This window comes from Stegostoma tigrinum, chromosome 6 (assembly GCF_030684315.1).
Source record: "Stegostoma tigrinum isolate sSteTig4 chromosome 6, sSteTig4.hap1, whole genome shotgun sequence".
Lineage (NCBI taxonomy): Eukaryota > Metazoa > Chordata > Chondrichthyes > Orectolobiformes > Stegostomatidae > Stegostoma > Stegostoma tigrinum.
Window position 1 is genome coordinate 81499863 of NC_081359.1, and position 20516 is coordinate 81520378.

At 41.9% G+C, this 20516-nt stretch overlaps 1 protein-coding gene across 7 annotated transcripts in view; it reads left to right on the forward strand.

Moving 5' to 3' along the window:
* The window catches only part of LOC125453068 (protein furry homolog), a 301124-nt gene that overhangs the window by 83704 nt on the left and 196904 nt on the right, over positions 1-20516 (forward strand). For all 7 annotated transcript variants that reach the window (XR_009445855.1, XR_009445856.1, XM_059646706.1 and 4 more), the window contains exons 5-11: positions 5363-5453; positions 6069-6148; positions 6235-6315; positions 7083-7251; positions 8280-8372; positions 8613-8711; positions 17871-17972. Coding sequence is in view for 5 of the 7 variants with exons in the window: in XM_059646706.1 (XP_059502689.1) it covers positions 5363-5453; positions 6069-6148; positions 6235-6315; positions 7083-7251; positions 8280-8372; positions 8613-8711; positions 17871-17972 (715 nt within the window). In the remaining 2 variants the exon portion in view is untranslated. The remainder of the gene's footprint in view (positions 1-5362; positions 5454-6068; positions 6149-6234; positions 6316-7082; positions 7252-8279; positions 8373-8612; positions 8712-17870; positions 17973-20516) is intronic.

Genomic DNA, 20516 nt, shown 5'->3' on the forward strand with positions numbered 1-20516 from the left:
TCCAGGACATCTCCCACTCCAACCTTTGTCAGCTCCAAATCTTAAGCACGCCACGATGATGTAGCACACTGTTTTCGGGCTATGCTGCAAAGCCCTATCAGGGTGGCCCAGGCATCTTAAGAGGCTGTAGTCTCCTCTAACTTGGAAGCATGGGCAAAGTAGTGTCTCAGTTTTGCATGAATCTGAGGATTTTGTAAAGTTGTCATCAGCCGTATTTGAGGAGGTTAGTACTTGTCTCCCCGCTGCCATCACTCTATGGCCCAAAGACTTCGGAAGGATGCAGAAGCTGGGACTTCTCTACTATGTAAGTTTCAAGGCTCAAGGCAGGATGTCTGGTGTCAATCTGCAGAATCTGGCATTGTTGCTCAAAGTTGAGCTGAATATTGATGGAATGGAAATCTCTTCTGTTGACGGACTCTGTAGACTCATAGTGCACTTCAGTAGCAATATGGGTAAAGTCTATAACATTCTGTTCCTAGGGAAGCCATCAGTAGCAGAAAAGTCTAGGCAGCTTGACTGACCTTATCACAGGGGAAGGATATAAATTGATGTCATTTGGTGAAAATGGTATGTGTTGATTTTTCTTTGGAGTCAGTGATGTTTGTGATCATGGTTACATAGTATAGGCAGTTGACAATTTCTAGCAATTTTCTGATCATCGAACTTTATTAAGAAGCAGCAGTTTAGATAGCGTACATTTAATTAGATAAAGTATACAACCATGCCAATTGGGATCAGTTCACTGATACCAGAAGACATGGTGTTGGCTCAGAAGGTGTTGCTTTCGTTGAAATAGTGAGGACAGCATTAAGCTCTCTAGCCAAAGTTGTAGGGTCCCATCCTTCTGGTCCATCTTCCATCAGGACGAGTGGATTAGTACTGCTGCCCATGTGTTGAGAACTGGTCTCTGAGGCCCACCAGATGAGCTCTCCCTATCTCTACCCGCACCCCCCCCCGCTTCCCCCTCCCTCTCCATCTCCCTTTCTCTCTGTGTTCTCTCCTATAGACCTGCTCCTGAGCACTTGTTAGTTTGTTGCTATGCCTCATTTTTTGAGGTATGCAATTGCTTTGAAGTGTCCTGGGTCAATGCCAGACCAACAGCATGTGGCAGTTCACGCAGCAAACACACTGCATGTGCTTAAATCAAATTGCAGATCTGAACGTTTGAGGGGACCAGACATTAGTCTAGTCAAGGAGGCTACAGTGAGTCAGGGCCAACATTAACCTTTCCTGAGGCTGCTGTGCATTCCACCTAGACATGGCCATGCACACACACAACTTTAGTTTTTGAAAATAGTGTGCAGCTGGGTTTTAAGCATAGCGCCTAGACTATGAATATCACAAAGGGATGGCATCAGCAAGCATTTCTTCCACTGATAAGCGTAGGATTGTGCAAGAATGGTGCTGTGGAGGTAGGGTGAAGCTTAAGTTGATTGGCATAAATATCATGAGAAGTGTTATTGGTACTCATGGAGGGGAAACCCCCAAGAACCTCCCTGGGATTGATACATAACCAAATTTTGGGAGAATCCAGCACATGAATTTCATTGCTTAGAGAAGAGATTTGACACCTATCTTTTAAACTTCAAGGGAACAATCAGAATTTTTTATCTCCACTTTGAAAGTCTGATTTTTTTCCATTTTTTTATTCCTTATTTGTTGGACGCTCTTACCATTGCTCTCGAGAGTGGAAATATCAACCCAATGCTCTACACGATATAAGTTTCAATCTTGCAATCGACCCTACAAACGTAATCAAGTTTAATTATTTTTATTGTGCTTTTCAGTCCAATAAGCTTTTAAACATAATTGTGTTATGGAAGGCAATTCCTTTTTATTCTGTGTCTTGGTGCACAGGTCAGTGCTCCAAACTACTCTTTATTCTCACAAAAATGTTCTCCTGGTCCAAATTTACACAGCATTGTCTATGCCACAATGCATCAGACATGGATAAACATTCCTTTAGTGTCAGTTTCGTGGCTGGACTTTTCCTTTCTTCACAGAGCTATTTGGCTATACCCAGTTCTCTGGAAGTCATTCTTAATGTCTCTAGCCATGCAGAACTACTTTTTTTGGTTATCCTCAGCACACCATTTCCTTTCAGCCTCTAGGTTCAGCTTTGTTTTTGCTTTGACTTGCTAAAAACAAAAAAAAGCTACTGTTCAGAAGCTACCACCACCACAAAGGATTATCTTGATAGAAAGTTAAGCACTTTTGTGTGAATTAAACAGCTATTCCCCCCTCCCCATCACTTTCACAGACGTCCTCTCCCTCACCATCTGCTCTTACAGATAGCTTTGCCCCATCTCATTAGTATTGTCCCCCCCCTCGCATGTACAGACATTCCCCATCACCACCCTTTGCTAACTTCATGCCAATCCCTTGTGAGTCTGGGGTCTCAGCAGCATCAACCACCGCAATAGGGTCCTGATGAGAAAATAGAACATAGAACATAGAACATAGAATAATACAGCGCAGAACAGGCCCTTCGGCCCTCGATGTTGTGCTGACCTGTGAACTAATCTAAGCCCATCCCCCTACACTATCCCATCATTATCCATATGTTTATCCAAGGACTGTTTAAATGCCCCTAATGTGGCTGAGTTAACTACATTGGCAGGCAGGGCGTTCCACACCCTTACCACTCTCTGAGTAAAGAACCTGCTTCTGACATCTGTCTTAAATGTATCACCCCTCAATTTGTAGCTATACCCCCTTGTACAAGCTGAAGTCATCATCCTCGGAAAAACACTCTTACTGTCCACCCTATCTAATCCTCTGGTCATCTTGTATGTCTCTATTAAATCCCCTCTTAGCCTCCTTCTCTCCAATGAGAACAGACCCAAGTCCCTCAGCCTTTCTTCATAAGGCCTGCGCTCCAGACCAGGCAACATCCTGGTAAACCTCCTCTGCACCTTTTCCAATGCTTCCACATCCTTTCTGTAATGGGGTGACCAGAACTGCACGCAATATTCCAAATGAGGCCGCACTAGCTTTTTGGACAGTTGCAACATGACATCACGGCTCTGGAACTCAATCTCTCTCCCAATAAAACCTAACACACCGTAAGCCTTCTTAACAGCACTATCAACATGGTTGTGGTTATTGGAGATCAGTCATCTCAGCTCAAGGAGACATCTGCAGGAATTCCTCAGGATAATGTCCTAGGCCCAACCATCTTCAACTCCTTCATCAATGACCTTTCCTCCATCATAAGGTCAGAAGTTTACCGATGATTGCTCAATATTCAGCACTACTCATGGCTTCTCAGATACTGCGGAGGCAATGGCCTAGTGGTATTATCACTGGATTGTTAAATCAGAGATCTGGATAATGTTCTAGGGAACCAGTTTCAAATTCCACCATGACAGATGGTTGAATTTCAATTCAATATATATCTGGAATTAAGAATCTAATGATGAGGATGAGTCAATTGCAGATTGACAGGAAAAACATAACTGGTTCATTAATGTCCTTTAGGGAAGGAAAGTTCCTTCCTTACCTGGCCTGGCCTATGACTCCAGATCCACAAGTGGTTGACTCTGAACAGCCCTCTCCATAATTCCAGATGGGCAATAAATGGGCTGCCTAGCTAGTGACATTCTCATCCCGTTCATGAATATAAAATAAGCAGCCTGTGTCAAAATGCAACAAGATCAGGACAATATATCGGCTTGGGCTGACAAGTGGCAAGTAGCCTTAAATATTTGAGAAGTAAAGGAATTTATCCTGGTTATAGAGTCATTGAGTTATACAGCACGGAAACGGACCCTTTGGTCTAACTCATCCATGCTGACTGGATATCTTTAACTTAATCTCGTCCCATTTGCTAGCATTTGACCCACTTCCCTCCTAAACCCTTCCTTTTTGTGTACCCTTCCAGATGCCTTTTATATGCTGTACCAGCCTTCAACACTTTGTGTCAGTTCATTCAATACATGCACCACCCTTTCTGTGAAAATGTTGCCTCTTAGGCCCCTTTCAAATCTTTCCCCTCTCACTTTAAATCTATGTTGTCTGGTTTTGGATTCTCCTATCTTAGGAAAAAGACCTTGTTTATTCACTATATCCATATCCCTCTTGATCTTATAAACCTCAATGAGGTCACTCACGTACTCTGTTGCTCCAGGGAAGGTAGCCCCAGTCCATTCAGCCTCTCCCTATAACTCAAGCCCTCTAAGCCCAGCAACATCCTTTTAAATCTTTTTGGCACCCTTTCAGGTTTTGCCACATTTTTCCTATAGCAGGGAGAACAGAATTGAATGCGGTATTCCAAAAGTGGCCTAACCAATGTCCTGTACATCCACAACATTACACCGGTTGTGTGCCTGCACTGATACCAAAGTACAACTAAAGGATGAGAAGCAGCATCTCAAAAGATTATGTTGCAATGCAGATACAATGGTAACACTGATTTCAAGAAAGCTAGAATGCAAGAGTGGGGATGAACGCTGTGGCTGTATAAGGTTCTAGTCAGACTGCATTTGGAATAGTACAAGCAGTTTTGGCTCTTGTATCTAAGAGAGGATGTGCTGGCATCGGAGGGAGCCCAGAGAAGATTTACAAGAATGACCCCAGGGAAGAAGGGCTTATCATATGAGGAGCAGTTGAGGACTCCGAGTATGTACACGATAGAGTTTATGAGGATGAGGTGGGTATCTGATTGAAATTTAAAGGAAAACTGAAAGGCATGGATAGGGTGGACTTAAAAAGATGCTTCCGCTAGTAAGAGATACTAGTGAAACCTGAGGACACAGACACAGCGAAGGGACAACCCTTTTAGAACTGAGATGAGGTAGACAGTCTTCAGCCAGATGCAAGTTAATCTGTGGAACTGATTGCTGCAGAGTGCAATGAAGGCCAAGTCATTGAGTGTATTTAAGACAGAAATAGATAGGTTCTGTCTTAGTAAGGGCAGGGGTTATGGAAGAAGGCAGGTGAATGAGCTTGATCAAATAGCATAGCAGACCCAAAGGGCTGAATGTCGTAATTCTGCTCCTTTATCTTATGGTCTTATGGTGTTGAAGTGGAAGTGTAACTTGCTTGTTCAGCCAAAAGTTGTTGATCTCTAATTTATATACAAGAGTACCACCAATGAACCTAAACTGTCTTTAACTTGGTCAATTCCTGGGGAATGTCCTATGCATTTTGTAAATAGCTTTTGTCTGCGTTTTGTATGCATTTTGAGCATAAGGCAAAGAAATTTGACCATGATACTTGAATTAAATTGACCTTAAGTGTATATGGAATACAGTACATCACCTTTTTATGATATATTTGCTTTTATTAAACTGGTCATTCTTTGCAAGTCACCAGATAATTCTATTAATTACTGGTCGATTTTAACATTTTGTTCTTTCAGTGATGAACAACAAAGGGATTATCTCCTAGAGAGAAGGGATCTTGCGATTGATTTTATTTTTTCTCTGGTATTAATTGAAGTTTTAAAACAAGTAAGTAATGTTTTTATCTTCTGTGTTTTATGTTTGAATTCCAATATTGACAGTTCTTCACAGTTTCATGTAAAATATGGCAACAGTAAATTGTCACTATAAAAATAACTAACTGCTGTAGTAATTGAAGTTGCAATTAAATAGTGCAATGATAATCTACTGGTGATCCAGTAATTTGTTTCCTGAGAATACTAGGACAATTAATCATGCAAAAGCATGAATGCTCCTCCACAAAATTGTTAAGAAATGCCAGACCTTGCTTTTTCTGGAGAGCACCTTTATGATCAATGATTAGATTGCTCAACACTGTACTATTGAGCCTAATATATATACTCCATCAATTTATAAAACAAAAAAATCCCAGAACCTGTTTAGAATCTGACATATCTTTATGCAGCTTCCCAATTACTATGGATGAGAGTCCTGTGTACCTACTCAAAGACCTGCATGAAAATTCAGTCAGTAACAGCCAGACATTAAAGGGATTTCCAAGGTGCCTACCCAATTCTCTCTGCCATTTGTTCATTTTTCAAGCCAGAAATGAATGGCTGTCAGTTAAAAGCCATTCTCCATGTTCTCCATTAAAGTAGATTAAAAATTGTTATTCCTTTTCAGATTTCACTTCATCCTCTACCAGACAACTTGGTCCAAGAAGTTATTAACTTGGCATTCAAGCACTTTAAATATAAAGAGGGGTAAAATGTATATTCTACTTTAATACATTCATTGAATATATTAATTATATTTTAATTGCTAACACTGTATATTGTGTTTTATTTAGTTATCTTGGTCCCAACACTGGAAATATGCATATCATAGATGATTTATATGCAGAAGTAATAGGTGTTCTGGCACAATCAAAGTGAGTATTACACAACATTTTACAGTATTTGTTAAGTTTGGACATGTAATAATGGGTAAGAATAATTTTCACTTATGCTGTCAAGAATTTTGTGTCACATTATTGCAATATCCTCACATAATGATGAATGTTGGCCAGGAATACGCACTGAGCGGTTGCCATTCTTCCACCATTTGATTCTCTGCAAGTTACACAAATGCCAGGGCTAATTTTAGTTCTCATATGAAATCTTGGAGCAGCAGATGGCAATCCAGTGCAAGAGCATGAATCAGTTTTAGATTTTATTGCCAACTCTCATTGGAATCCTGCCAGATAGCTACTTAACTGTTTCACAAAGAAGCAGCTGGTCACTGAAAATCAGATGGTTTAGAAAATGCCTGCTGGAAGGTGGTTGCCAGCAACAACATATGTCCAAGACATGAGGTATTTTTTGGATCTGTAGGTATGGAACTTTGGACAGAAAAGGCTTTAACATTCATTGTCAGATCTCAAGCAGGACATACGATAATTCTTATGTTAATACATATCAATTATATATGCTTCTTCCCAACATTTTAGGAACTCATTTCTAAAATAATATAAATTGTAATAACTAATATTGCCAGTAGATGTCTGTGGTATGTGAGTATTGATATTTAGTGTTGTATCTGAAATTGTTTTCAAAATAGTTGTTAGAAACTTAGATCAATATATTACTCCGTATTTAACTTTAAAAATTAATGATCGAATGGAAATAATGGAAAGAAATCGTTTCTTTCACCTTGTAGATTTCCTGCTGTGAGAAAGAAATTTATGTCAGAACTTAAGGAACTACGTCAGAAAGAACAGAATCCATATGTAGTTCAAAGCAGTATTAGCCTCATAATGGGTATGAAATTCTTTCGAATTAAGATGTATCCTGTGGAGGATTTTGAAGCCTCTTTCCAATTTATGCAGGTTTGATTTCTGAAGCTTGTTTGGTTGTACTCCTTGTATTATAATATTTTAGTGTAAAAGTACAGTGGCATCAAGGGACAACTTTTGCTCCGTGGGCTTTGCGTGGATACACTAATTTCCCATGTACTTGTGGCAGAATGCGATTATACCAGTTTTAACCAATGCACTATCCTAATATGTCACCTGCCAATTTCTTACCCATGATACAGGGTGACATGACATACAAGGTGGCATACAGCTGCCGACTACAGCTGAAAGTATCTAATGAGAAAGGGCTAACTTAATACCTCAAAACCAGATCAAAGAGGCCAAACATTTCCATCTGTGGTTTGGAGGACAACACCTTTCCCTCTTGACTGCATGAAGAAATGTGAGATATTGCTTTGAATGGCCTGTTTTATTTTCAGCGTTCTAACAGGCGTTCACCTTTGAAAAAACTACAACAGCTTTTTCAGTAAGGCCAAAATTGAATTTGCAGTCTGAGAGTAACAATGTCATCAGATTATTATCTGCATATCTAAGGATTATATCGGACAGAGCCTAGAACAGCTTGTCATTACTGCAAAAGACATTATTTCAGTCCCTACTGATGTGCTAAATTTCAAATTATTTTTTAGAAAAATATTTATTTGAAATACACAATGAATACCTTTGAATACAAGTCCCCACAGCTAATTATATCAATTATAACAACCTATAAAGGTTTTACATCCGAATAACATACAAATAGGAGTAGGCCACTCAGTCCTTTGAATCTGCTGTGCCATTCAATAAGATCATAATTGATCAGATTTTAGCCTCAGCTGTACATTCCTGCATGTCTTCAATAAACTTTCAGTTTAGTTTGTAAAGTTTTAAATATGCATTCTGAAAGCTTGTTTGTGATAATTACTGAATGTTTTACATAGATTTAACACAAAAATGTTATTTGATTGTAATCAACATATTAACTGGTTATTAATAAAATCATCTTTGCAATTTTTCTTTAAAGCTAATACTCCTGCTATTATTTGGGTTTGTTTTCTTAGGAATGTGCACAGTATTTTTTGGACGTTAAGGACAAAGACATTAGACATGCTCTGGCTGGCCTTTTTGTAGAAATTCTCTTTCCAGTGGCTGCGGTGAGTATAGTCAGTTATGTTAAATTTTAATAAATAAACAGAAGTTGCTGGAGAAACTGACAGAGTTGATGACTCAAGTTCAGTGACCACATGCTGCCAGACCTGCTGAGTTTCTCGAGCAATTTCAGTTTTTGTTTGATTCAAATCTGCAGCATCCACAATTCTTTGTTTTGTTGTATGTTAAATTAAGTTGTGTTGAATAAAGTGCACAGCATAAACATAAGACTTATCATTTTTAAGGCTGTTAAGAATGAAGTTAATGTACCATGTCTTCGAAACTTTGTGGAGAGTCTCTATGACACAACTCTGGAATTATCAACTCGCAAAAAGCATTCACTGGTGAGTAAGCCATTCTGCTTACAAATATAGAGTGTTACAACATTTATTCCTCAGGAAATTTGCTTGTTTGTTATAAATCAATTGTATCATACTGTAAACCTGATTGGTTGGAATGTTGGAATATAAAATTGAAGCATTTAAAATATATTATAAAATTAAACAGGAACACTGAGTATCATATGAATATAAAGAAGGAACATTTTCAAGCTATTACCAGCATCAGGTATCATAACAGTTACTGACAATTTTCTAATGTCTACTTTCCAGAATTAATGATATTAGTCACCAATAATACTTAGGCTGATCATCTACAACTGATTATTGTGAAATAATGCAACTAGTATGTTTTTAATTTAAATTGTGATTTATGTTTGATATCTTATCGACATCATTAACTGATAACAATGAGAGCTCAGCAATTATTTATTAGTAATGTAACTTTAAACTGGAATTTTATTCTAATTTGCAAAAACAATTCATTAACAAGTAACAAAACACTATTTGTCCATTCAGACTGACATAAAGCATCCCTAATGTTACTATTTCCTAGTTAAGATGCCAACCTTCCCAATTGTCCTAGAAGCCCTGCCACTAAGGACTCAATCCGCAGGTACCGGGTGGATGCACTCTCCCCGATAAATATTGACATGCAGCATCTTGACACCCCTCTAGTTCACTGGATCTGGAAGCTGATTTGTATTGCAGCGTGCACTGGTAACTAACACTGAAAGGCTGAAGCGGGGGCACGTTGCGCACAGACATCAGCAGCCAGATCAAGGACTCAAGTAGGCTTCATCTCAGTGCTCCTTCCTTGTTCTTTTAGTACTGACCATCTACCTGCAAGTCTACAGCATCCACACTTTGCCTTGCCAATTAGCATAGTCACACAAGCGGGCAACATACCTCACTGCTGTGCAGTCTTCAGTCCACAGGTGCACTTCTTGCTGTATAGCTGTACAGAATGTTTAAGTTGTATCTGCTCCATGGAACAGCAGTATACGTGGTGAATAAATTGCATGTGCAGCAAGCAGACAATCATATTTCAAAGTCTTAGGGCAGTCATCCTCACTGAAGTCCATGAAGCACCAGTCAGTCAGGGGGTCATGGCGCAGCGTATTATGGGATCGCTCCCGTAACAGTCCGGGAATTCACCACCAGTCCGGTTCAATCGGGAAATAAAGGTGGCCATCGAGGTGAGACTGAGCCTTGGTAGGCTACTCTTTAGCGCTAATGCCTTCAGACTCTGAGAAAGGGGTTGCAGTTAAATTGTGCAAGAGGATCTGCATGGGTAGGATATAGTAAAGCATGGCTGAGAAAGGAAGTAGGGTTGTGTACCATCAGAAGCAACCCAGCATTGATCCTGTATATATATTGCAGCCCCCTAGCACAGCCACTGCAGGCCATCTAATTGACAGCTGTACCTTTTGTGCATTGACAGAGCTAAACATTTATAAATGTTGAATACGGAGCGCCAAAGGTCTCTGTATGACCAGTGACATGTGCTTGGCATTGTTCCCTTTGCTTCTAGATTTGTGCTATAGGCTGTCAGCACAGACCTCTATCTGTCTAGCCTCAACTTTCTATATGAGGTGAAATAGATGATCCCTACAGAGAGGGAGACAAACAAATCATGTGTAAGGTTAAAGAACAAACATTAATACATAAGTTGAGAGTTGCATAGAAGTCATTGTCACCTGTGCCACCGAAGTGCTCTCATTAAGTTTTCTGATGGAGATTTTGGTTTTCAAATTTGTTTTGAGTCTTTTTGAGGAAATGATGAAGATGATTGATCATAGAAACTATACAGTGTTGAAGCAGGCCAGTTGGCCCACTGGGTCCATGCCAACCTTCTGAAGAGCACCCCATCCCACTATCCCGTCCCTGTAACACTGTTTACCATGGCTAATCCATCTTGAATACACATCTTTGAACTGTGGAAGGAAACCATAACACCCAGAAGAAACCCACAGAAACATGGAATGAATGTGCAAACATCACACAGCCAGTTGTCCGAGGCTGAAATCAAACCCAGGTCCCTGGTGCTGTGAGGCAGCGGTGCTAACCATTGAGTTGCTAAGTCTGAGGAGAGTTGGGCTTTTATGCTGTCTACATGGACTATCCGAAAGCTTTTGGCAAGGTCCCTCAAGGGAGGCTGGTTCAGAAAATTAAGTTATATGGGATCCATGGGGAATTGGTATGTTGTCATAGAAGACAGAGGGTAATTGTGGAGGGGAATGGAGGGGTCTTACTGGCGGTCTGTGACCAGTGGTGTTCTGCAAGGATCTCTGTTGTTTGTAATATGTATAAATGATTTGGATGAAAATTTAGGTGGCCTGCTTCATGAGTTTGCAGGCAACACAAAAATTGGTGGAGTTTTGGGTAGTGAATAAAGTTGTCAAAAGACACAGCAAGGTATACATCAGTTGGAATGTTAGGCAAAGAAATGGCAGACGGAGTTTAATCCAGTCAAGTGTGAGCTGATGCATCTTGAGAAGTCAAATGTAAGAGCAAAGTATGTAATAAAAGATAGGAACCATAGGAGCGTCAATGTATTGGGGGATCTTGGAGTGCAAGCCCATAGCTCTGCAAGTGGATAAGATGGAAAAGAAAGCTTACGGCATGCTTGCCTTCATCAGTCAGGACATTGAGTTTAAAAATTGACAAGCCATGTTGCAACTGTAAAAACTTCAGTGAAGCGGCATTTGGAGCATTCTGTGCAGTTCTGGTCGCCACACTATCGGAAACATTGTGGAGGCTTTAGAGAGGGTGCAAGAAAGGTTTACTACGATGTTATGTGGATTAGAATAGATTACCTATAATGAGAGGTTATATGAACTTGGTTAATAAAGTGTGAAGCTGGATGAACACAGCAGGCCAAGCAGCATCTCAGGAGCGCAAAAGCTGACGTTTCGGGCCTAGAGGGGGATGGCGTGAGGGTTCTGGAATAAATAGGGAGAGAGGGGGAGGTGGACCGAAGATGGAGAGAAAAGAAGATAAGTGGAGAGGAGAGTACAGGTGGGGAGGTAGGGAGGGGATAGGTCAGCCCAGGGAAGACGGACAGGTCAAGAGGGTGGGATGAGGTTAGTAGGTAGGAAATGGAGGTGTGGCTTGGGGTGGGAGGAAGGGATAGGTGAGAGGAACAACAGGTTAGGGAGGCAGAGACAGGCTGGGCTGGTTTTGGGATGCAGTGGGTGGCGGGGAAGAGCTGGGCTGGTTGTGTGGTGCAGTGGGGGGAGGGAACGAACTGGGCTGGTTTTAGGATGCTGTGGGGGAAGGGAAGATTTTGAAGCTGGTGAAGTCCTTTTTTTTCATCCCCACCCTTGTCTGCTTTCCGGAGAGACCACTCTCTCCGTGACTCCCTTGTTCGCTCCACACTGCCCTCCAACCCCACCACACCCGGCACCTTCCCCTGCAACCGCAGGAAATGCTACACTTGCCCCCACACCTCCTCCCTCACCCCTATCCCAGGCCCCAAGATGACTTTCCATATTAAGCAGAGGTTCACCTGCACATCTGCCAATGTGGTATACTGTATCCATTGTACCCGGTGTGGCATCCTCTACATTGGGGAAACCAAACGGAGGCTTGGGGACCGCTTTGCAGAACACCTCCGCTCGGTTCGCAATAAACAACTGCACCTCCCAGTCGTGAACCATTTCCACTCCCCCTCCCATTCTTTAGATGACATGCCCATCATGGGCCTCCAGTGCCACAATGATGGCACCTGAAAGTTGCAGGAACAGTAACTCATATTCCGCTTGGGAACCCTGCAGCACAATGGTATCAATGTGGACATCACCAGCTTCAAAATCTCCCCTTCCCCCACTGCATCCCAAAACCAGCCCAGTTCGTCCCCTCCCCCCACTGCACCACACAACCAGCCCAGCTCTTCCCCTCCCCCCCACTGCATCCCAAAACCAGCCCAACCTGTCTCTGCCTCCCTAACCTGTTCTTCCTCTCACCCATCCCTTCCTCCCACCCCAAGCCGCACCTCTCCATCTTCGGTCCGCCTCCCCCTCTCTACCTATTTATTCCAGCACCCTCACCCCATCTCCCTCTCTGATGAAGGGTCTAGGCCCGAAACGTCAGCTTTTGTGCTCCTGAGATGCTGCTTGGCCTGCTGTGTTCATCCAGCTTCACACTTTATTATCTTGGATTCTCCAGCATCTGCAGTTCCCATCATCACTAGATGAACTTGGATTGTTTTTGCTAGAGCGTTGGAGGCTCAGGAACAACTAAAGAGGAGTGTATGAATTTATGGGAGACATGGATAGGATGGATAGCTGTAGTCTTTTTCCTGACCCTGGGAAATATCAAATACTAGGGGGCATAGGTTTAAGGTGAGAAGATAAAGTTTAAAGGAGATATGCAAAAATGTTTTCTTACACAGAAGGTGCCTGGAATGTGCTGCCTGGAAAGGTTGTGAAACCGATACGATAGCAACATTTATGAGACATTTAGACAGACACTTGAACAGGCTGAGAATAGAGGCGCACAGACCATGTGAAGGCAGATGGAATTAGTTTAGAATGACATCATGATTGGCACAGCCATGGTGAGCCAAGGGGCCTGTTGCTGTGCTGTACTTTTCTATGTTCTTCCTTTCCCTCCCTCTGTGTCTTAGTGTACTCCTCTGCTCTATAGATGTGGTGGAGAGACCCTGCTTGGCTGTGGACCCCCTGGAGTTATAGTCCTTGTGGTGCTTTTGTTGAACAGGCAAGACATGCCAAAGGAATTCTTTCCAGAGCCAAGGTGACCCTCATTGGCTTAAGCTTCCAAGGATCAGAGAGGTACAAGCAATAGAAGTGGAGGACCAGGCCACCTTTGCAGTGTCTTGAGTGAAAATGCCACGGGGTCTATGTGTGGCTCCTTCTTTGAATTTGTGCCTCTTGGCACTGATCTGCCATCTTGTGAGCAGGACCATGGAGTGGAGTCACGGTTCACTGTCCTCCTGTTACCTTGTATTTATTCCTGAAGACCAATTGATGGGACGATGGAGTATAGGTTTGTGTACACATCCAACAGGGCCCATGGTTGCTGGACCTGGCTCACCATGACAGCGGTCAGACTGTCTGTTTTTTTTTTGTTGGCAAGGCTGTATGTTGCACTACTTTCTCTAAAGATTCAGTACACTCATGCCTAGAGGTCCAGGAGGCCCCTCTGGGGAAGCATTTCTGTGCAAAGGCAGTAGGAGGCTAGTTATCCCTACCAATACATGAGAGGCATGTCATCATGGCTAATGGTTAGAAGTGAAGTACAATGAATGAGACTTCCAGCATACTTAATAGGAGAGTGACAGTGGCATGTAAACTGGTCCTTACCAGCTTGGATGTTCCTGCAGCCCTGCAAGAGTGCTCCCTATCAGAGCATGGATTCTGTCTTTGTAGGCGGTAAGCATCTGAATTTTGAGCGTTTTCCCCCTTCTCTCATCCCATCACCATCCATGTGGTTTGTTTAACCCCATTGTGGGTGAACATAGAAACAAAGAACAGTACAGGCCCTTCGGCCCACGATGTTGTGTCAACCTATTATCCTACTAAGATCAATCTATCCTGCATACCCTACGTTTTACTATCCTCCATGTGCCTACCCAAGAGTCGCTTAAAAATCTCTTAAAGTATCTGACTCCACTACCTCTACCAGCAGCACATTCCAAACACTGACCACTCTCTATGCTAAGAATCTACCTCTGACATTTCCCCTATACTTTCCTCCAATCACCTTAAAATTGTGTCCCTTCGTAATAGTCATTTCCACCCTGGGACAACGTCTCTGACTATCCACCCTCAATGCCTCTCATCATCTTGTACACCTCTATCAAGTCACCTCTCATCCTTCTTCGCTTCAATGAAACAACCCCTAGCTCCCTCAACCTTTCATCATAAGACTTGCCCTCCAATTCAGGCAGTATCCTGGCAAATCTCCTCTGCATCCTCTCTGAAGCGTCCACATCTTTCCTGTAATGACGTGACCAGAACTGAATACTATATTCCAAGTGTGGTCTAACCAGAGTTTTATAGAGCTGCAGCATAACCTCATAGCTCTTAAATTCAATGCCCCTGTCAATGAAGACCAACAAACCATACGCCTTCTTTACAACCCTATCATCTTGGGTCGCAACTTTGAGGGATCTATGGACATAGATGATCCCTCTGTTCCTCCACGCTGCCAAGAATCCTACCATTAACCCTGTATTCTGCATTCAAACTCGACCTTCCAGAATGAATCACTTCAGACTTTTCTGGGTTGAATTCCATCTGCCACTTGTTTGCCCAGCTCTTCCACTCCTCATCAATGTCCCGTTGCAACCTACAACAGCCCTCCACGCTATCTACAACTCCACCAACCTTCTGGTCTTGTACACTGACAAAAAGGGGAGTAATGAGTGAGACAACAATGGATCTTGGTGCTGGTGCATGTGGGGGAAAGTGGGGCAGTGTTTCAAGGATTAAGGAAACAGCACAGAGGACATGCAAGGTTAGTAGTGTGAGAGGTTGGGGATTGAGAGCAAGCAAGGGAAAATATTCCATGCAGTTATGAAAGTGGCGGAACGTGAGCATTGGTGGGAGGTAAGTCCATTGCAGCTATAAAGTGAGTGTGAGGTAGCAGAGAAAAAGTATGACACTTACTCAGGCAGAGCAGAAAAAGTCATCGACCTTCTTACAGCACTGCTAGCCTTTTCTCCACATCCTTGAGACATCATTGATCCAATCTTGGTTCAAGCTAGCAGGTTGGTAGCCTCTTCTGCTGATCCTCCAGAAAGACAGTGGTTCTCCGCTGGAGCACCCCATCACCAAGATAGCAGAGTTTTCTTGATCTCTTCCGCCATGGTGCCAAAGGGCAGTTTTAGAGATGGCCAGTACTCATTTAGGTGCACGGTGTCATTTATAGACAGCACAGACACAAGGGTTGCAGGTCATTTGGTGGATATATGCTGAGTGGCAAGTTGTTCAGCTAAGATCAGTGGGAAATTAGGTTAAAAAGTACCCATAGCAATGCACTGGCTAATTAATATGGCAACTTTGGTAAGAATTGGCCAGAATATTCACTGGACCTCAGAGCAAAAAAACTCAACGCAACTCAAACTTAATCTTAAAGTAAAATTTCTATCTGTAGAAAGTAATAGAAGCAGGAATTCAATCTGTTGAGCTGCTGAACTACTCAATGTGATCATGGCTCATGCTGTGTGTTAACGTCATACTCTTGCACACTCACCATTACCCTAACACTTTCAGCTTCTGGAAATCTACCTACTTCTGTCTCAAGTTTGCTTAGTGAATTCACCTCCACGGTCTTTTGTGGTCAAGAATTCCATTGAGTCACCATCCTTTGTGCGAAAAGTGCTCTCCTCATCTCAATCCAAAATGACCTAACACTTGTCCTGAGAGTGTGGACTCTTGTTCCAGAGCCCCTTGCTAGGATAAACATCATCCCTGCATCAAATCTGTCCAACCCCATCAGAATTTAGTACATTTCATTAAATCCCCTCTCATTCTTCTAAACTCCAATAAATACAGGCAGAGTAAATCCAATTTCTCCACATATGACATACTTACCATTTCAGGAATCAGTGTTTGCTGCACTTCCACTGGGAAAAGTATATCTTTTATAAGGTAAGGATAACAAAGCTACACACACAAGTCAGGTGTGGTCTCACCAAAGTCCTGTACAGATGCGTTAATACTTCCTTGCTCCTGTACTCAAATCCTGCTACAATGAAGGGCAGCATACTTTTTACCTTCCTAACTGCTTGCTGCGCCTACATTCTTGCTTTCAATGACTGTTGTGAAGGACACTCTGCTTCCTTGGTACATCAAGATTTTTCAATCCATCATTATTTTAATAATAACTGCCATACTGTTATTCCTACAAAAGCAAACAACTTCACTTTTATCTAAATAGTTTTGCAGCTGCCATGTAATTATCCGTTCACTCAATTTATCTAAATCATTCTGGAGCCCCTTTGTAGCTTCCTCACTGCTCTGGCTCCCACCTGGTATTGTGTCATCAGCAATCTTGGAAACATTACATTTGATATCCAAATTTTAATATATATTGTGAATAACTGGCTCAACGCACCAAGCCCTGCTGTACCCCATGTCATCACCTTCCATTCCAAAAATGACCCATTTATTTTGACTCCAATCACTGAGGAAGACCAATACACAGATTTCTAATAGCTGCAATTCCTATGCTTTCTGTGCATGTCATCACCCATGTCCTTTATGGTGCAGGAGGAACATTGCACTTTGCCAAGTTACTGTGCCATGACTTCATGTTTAATTATTCACTTTTCATTTACTTCCTCTAGTTTACAGAATATTAAATATGCATCATGTGCCTTATGTCACAAAATACTGCAGATGATGAACGTTTGAAATTAAAGCAGAAAATGCTGGTGGACCCTGTTCACTTCTTCACCCATTCATATCTGAAAAAGAGTCTGGTTGGACTTGAGAAGTTAACTGTTTTGCTGTCTCTGCAGATGTTGCCAAACATGGTGAGGTTTTCCAGCATATTCTGTTTTATTAACTTCTCTTGTCCACTGGTCTTATGATGCTGACTGACTATCACAGAGTCTTCAACTTTCCTGCTTATTTATCAGTGTTGAAATTACTTTTTCAAATTCCTGGCCATTCTGCAAGTCTATTAATAATCTGCTATAATTTCCTGTAGTCCTCATCAGTATTGACCATACTTCAAATTTAATGGCATGTACAAATTTGGGAAGTCCAAATCATGAATGCAGAAATTATGTACATTTTCATTTACTTTGAAGACTCCCACAAGTTACAGAAGTATTAGAAACTGGGTTTGGGGGGTGTTGCGGGTGGGAGATTGTTTGACTGTCTACTTTGCAGTTGTTGTGGAAAGGATGTACAAATGGCACAAGTATTGAGTGAGGTGGTTGGACACACAAGCTGATATGATGAAATGTGCAATTTGTCCAGACAGTACCAATGACACTAGTTCTGTGTCACATCTATCTCTAAATCAATATTAGTAATTAGATTAACTAACTATGGTTATTCGTCTTGTTGGTTTTTGGTGGCATCTCGCTGTGAAGCACTTTGGGTAATACCTGAGAATATGAAAGTTGTCCTCTATGTATCTACATAGTCAAATGTTTGCTTGTATATTCCTTTGTTTGTTCCACAGGCATTGTTCCCTTTGGTAACCTGCCTTCTCTGTGTCAGCCAGAAGCAGTTCTTCCTTGTTCGATGGCATATCTTCCTCAACAATTGTTTATCCAATCTCAAAGTCAGTAAGAGTTTTTAATCAATTATTTGTGGATTTGTGCAGTTATTTGCAGGATGTATTTTGTCTTGTACTTGACATATGGCTTTTAAAAGTTCCAAAACAGGAAATTCCTATTTTCTGTCTTGGTGGGAAAGTACAGTCATGAGATGCTTCTGATATGGCATGATATAATGACAGCTCCATAGCCCCAACCCCTTTCCTCCACCCTCAATTTTGAATCCTCACGCATCTCATCAGTGTCTTCCATGTGCAGCCCATCAAAGCTGCTCCAGATTAACTCTGTGATCCAGTATTTATCATTTTTCCTTGTTGGCACCACTCCAGACCTAGCAACCTGATACAGTTGTTATGGACAGCTGCTGGATGTGTGATTGACTGAAAGCTGTTAGAGACAGCGTATCCTTCTTACCTGGGAATGAAAGTCATGACATTAGGAACTCAGTAACCTGCCAACTCTTAAAATCTAACCGTGACTCCATGACCCAGTGAAGGTGGGGTCACTCCTGACTCCTCAACTAGGAGGCAGGGCAACCACCTGCATGAAAACTTCTGCCCCATGTAATTCTACAGTAGTGTAATCTGAATTAATCAAATTAGTACATTATCCATAAGTGTGATTATAGAACCACTGCTTTAGCCACATGAAATGATTTTGTAAACTATTATACTGTACAGAAAAATGTGGTTCATATACATGCTTCCTCATAAAATATCAATTAGAAATCAGAGTACAGCTGTAGGTTTAGTATGAACAAAGCACTATTCAGTTATAACAAGAAGGCCTTACTTTTATATTCCATCTCCCTTACAATAAAGGCCAAAATTCCATTTGTTTCCCTAATTCCTTGTAGCGTCTACATGCAAGCTTTTTTGAATTAATGTCCAGAGATCCTTTGCATGGCAGCTTTCTGCAGTCTTTTCATTTCAAGTAATATTCTGCTTTTCTATTCTTTCATGAAAATGAATAACCTCCCATTTTCTTTCTTCATACTTCATTATCTGCTATAATTGTCTTACTGACTAACCAGCCTGTATCTGTTGAAGGACTCATGTCCTTCACATAATTTGCCTTCCCACGTCATTTTGCACCTGAGTAAATTCAGTTACACTGCACTGTCTCTTTGTCGAAGTCATTAGTGTGCATTGTAAATTGCTGAGGCCTCAGTACTGATTTCCTGCGGCATTCCACAGTTTGCCAACCTGAAAATGATCTATTTGTTTCTGTTAATTTAATATATTACCGACAACTCCATGAACTCTTAGCTTTTGCAGTGGCATTCTTATGCATTATCATATCTAATGGAAATCCAAGTAGATATGTTTAGCCGTTCCCCTTTGTCCACCCTGTTTTTACATCTTCACATATTAAATACAACTTCCCGTGAAAAACCATAATGATTTTCTAAGGTTCCTACTATTACTTCTTTATTAATGGATTCATTTCTTTTAAAACCTTAGGATGTAGGCCATCAGTTTCAACGAACTTGACAGCCTTCAGTCCATTTTTGATTTTTGCATTACTTATTTAATGGTTGTAATTATTTTAAATTCTTCCTTTGCTTTTTTCCTCTTGATTTTCTGCTATCCTGCAATGCTTACTGTATTTTCTGTTGTGAAGACAAGTACAATTTTCTTGTTTAAAATCTCTGCCATTTTATTGTATCCCATTATAAACTTGCCATTCTCATCTTTGCAGGATTATAACCCTTTTATTTCAATTTGATAACATCACTAACTTCCTTCTATCACCACAGATATTTCATCCCTCTCATAGAGTCTGTTTCCCACTGAAATGTATTTTTTGAGTGTTATGAAATACCTTCTTTAAAGTCTGCTGCTGTCTGTCATTTTAGCTCTTAACCTATTTTTCCAGCTCACTCTGTTGTCTTATTTCAGATACAAGTGCCTTATCTGCAAACTGAATGTGAAATTCCATCATATTGTAATCAGTCTTGACCCTGTCAGATCATTCAGTCCATTTCAAGCCCACCGACTCCCACAGCTACCTGGAATACACCTCCTCACACCCACCTTCCTGCAAACATTCCATCCCCTATTCCCAATTCCTTCGCCTCCGCTGCATCTGATCCCAGGATGAGGCATTCCACTCCCGCACATCCCAGATGTCCTCGTTCTTCAAGGGCCGCTACTCTTCCCCCCCCCCCCCCCCCCCCCCCCCCCCCCCGCCCCCGCCAACAGTGATCAAGAATGCCCTCAACCGTGTCTCCCGCATTTCCCGCACCTCATCCCTCATATCCCGCCCTTGCAATAACCGCCAAAAGGGAATCCCCCTTGTCCTCACGTGCCACCCCACCAACCTCCAGACACCGCATCATCCTCCCACACATCTGCCATCTACAATCCAACCCCACCACTAAAGACATTTTTCCAACCCCACCCTTCTCTGCCTTCCGGAGAGACCACTCTCTCCACGACTCCCTTGTCCGCTCCACACTCCCCTCCGACCCCACCACACCCGGCACTTTCCCCTGCAACCGCAGGAAGTGCTACACCGGCCCCCACACCACCTCCCTCACCGCATCC